The sequence below is a fragment of the Nestor notabilis genome, unplaced genomic scaffold (assembly GCF_000696875.1).
Source record: "Nestor notabilis isolate BGI_N333 unplaced genomic scaffold, ASM69687v1 scaffold30400, whole genome shotgun sequence".
Lineage (NCBI taxonomy): Eukaryota > Metazoa > Chordata > Aves > Psittaciformes > Psittacidae > Nestor > Nestor notabilis.
Window position 1 is genome coordinate 1,970 of NW_009912007.1, and position 1,360 is coordinate 3,329.

Genomic DNA, 1,360 nt, shown 5'->3' on the forward strand with positions numbered 1-1,360 from the left:
CTGATACGTGTTAAGCTATGCAAATGCCATGCCAGCTATGCATTGGCTTCAGCAGGCACAAAGGCACAGAACTGCAGTTGGCCCTGAGCTGCTGCAGGGATCGCAGTGCTCTCATGGGGAAAATGCAAGGTTAGGGGAAGCTAGAAATGGAGAGGGTAGATGCACTGAATAGCTACATCATCAGCCATCTCAAAAATACCTTCTGGCACAAACTGCTACTTGCCCATTTTTTCCTGTAGTAGTTGAAAATAAACATCTTTATAGATATTTATGTTCAAAACCCTCTTATTGAGTTTGTGTCTTTAAATTAAGGCAGGACACTTGATTATGCCGTAGCAAGAAGCACCGTTTGCCAATTCCAGATAACTTTCTTTCTGTTTTGACCTTTGGGTTATGATAGGTTTTGTTTTGTTGTTCTTTTTTAACTAATTGGAAAGATGAGTACATACCAAATGAATTCAGTTTTCCAGTTGGAATTTGTAGCCTTTTGCATGGGAAGGTCTGTCATTCATATAACAATAATGCCAAATTGTGGTATGTGGCAAGGAACCAAAAGGGAAGTATGAAACGTGTACTGTGACAGAATGTGAATATCAGGGGAAAAAGAAAAAACAAATTAAGCCTCATGCTAGTCATTAGTTGAATGTTATCTTGATTTCCCCCTCCCTTTTAGACTCTACATTCCTTCATCATGTTGTCATCGTTTCGTAAAGTCAAAGTCCAGGTATTTTTACATCATGCATGAAGTGTCATCGCCATACTTTGCCTGTCTGTATTGCAGTGACCTGTTTGTAACAAAACCCATTTGTTTGAGTTTGTTCAGCAGTTTGTAAAGCAGGTGCTTTATTTGCACTTCAGTGTTGAGTGTGATCTGCCCTTCCTTTAATACTTTGAATTTCCTAATTTCTGTCTGTGGTGCATGATGCGTGACCATTTCATATAGCTCAGTCTGATCAGGTTGTGATGTGGATTAATTTTTGCTTTAAAAACTACTTGAATGGTATCTTTTTACTTAAAGCCTCTACAAGTCAACCATGAAAAGATTTACATTGGAGAACATTCCACGTTTGCAGTTGGATTTAGTTCCTGTTCCATCCACTTGCACGAATTTATAATCCTTTGTATTCTTGTGTTACTGTTTATAGTCTTTGTTGTTTTCCGTTCACTTGGTGGTAAAATAAATAGGATGTAGGGACCAGCCTTCAGCTGGGTAACACAAGCAACTAGGTTTTATTTGGAAAGGATAGTAATGTAAATGTTTATACTGCAATTAATATTACAATGGAAAGATAACAAAAGGGGATTGGAAAATGCTGGGGTTAATTATATAAGATCACATTACCTGTAAACTCTGCATTCC

General features: G+C 37.9%; 1 protein-coding gene across 1 annotated transcript in view; it reads left to right on the forward strand.

Annotated features, from left to right (window-relative positions):
* Positions 1-691: 691 nt before the first annotated feature.
* The window catches only part of LOC104407971 (spectrin alpha chain, non-erythrocytic 1-like), a 26,791-nt gene continuing 26,122 nt past the window's right edge, over positions 692-1,360 (forward strand). The window contains exon 1 of the mRNA XM_010017391.1: positions 692-724. Coding sequence (XP_010015693.1) covers positions 692-724 — 33 coding nt within the window. The remainder of the gene's footprint in view (positions 725-1,360) is intronic.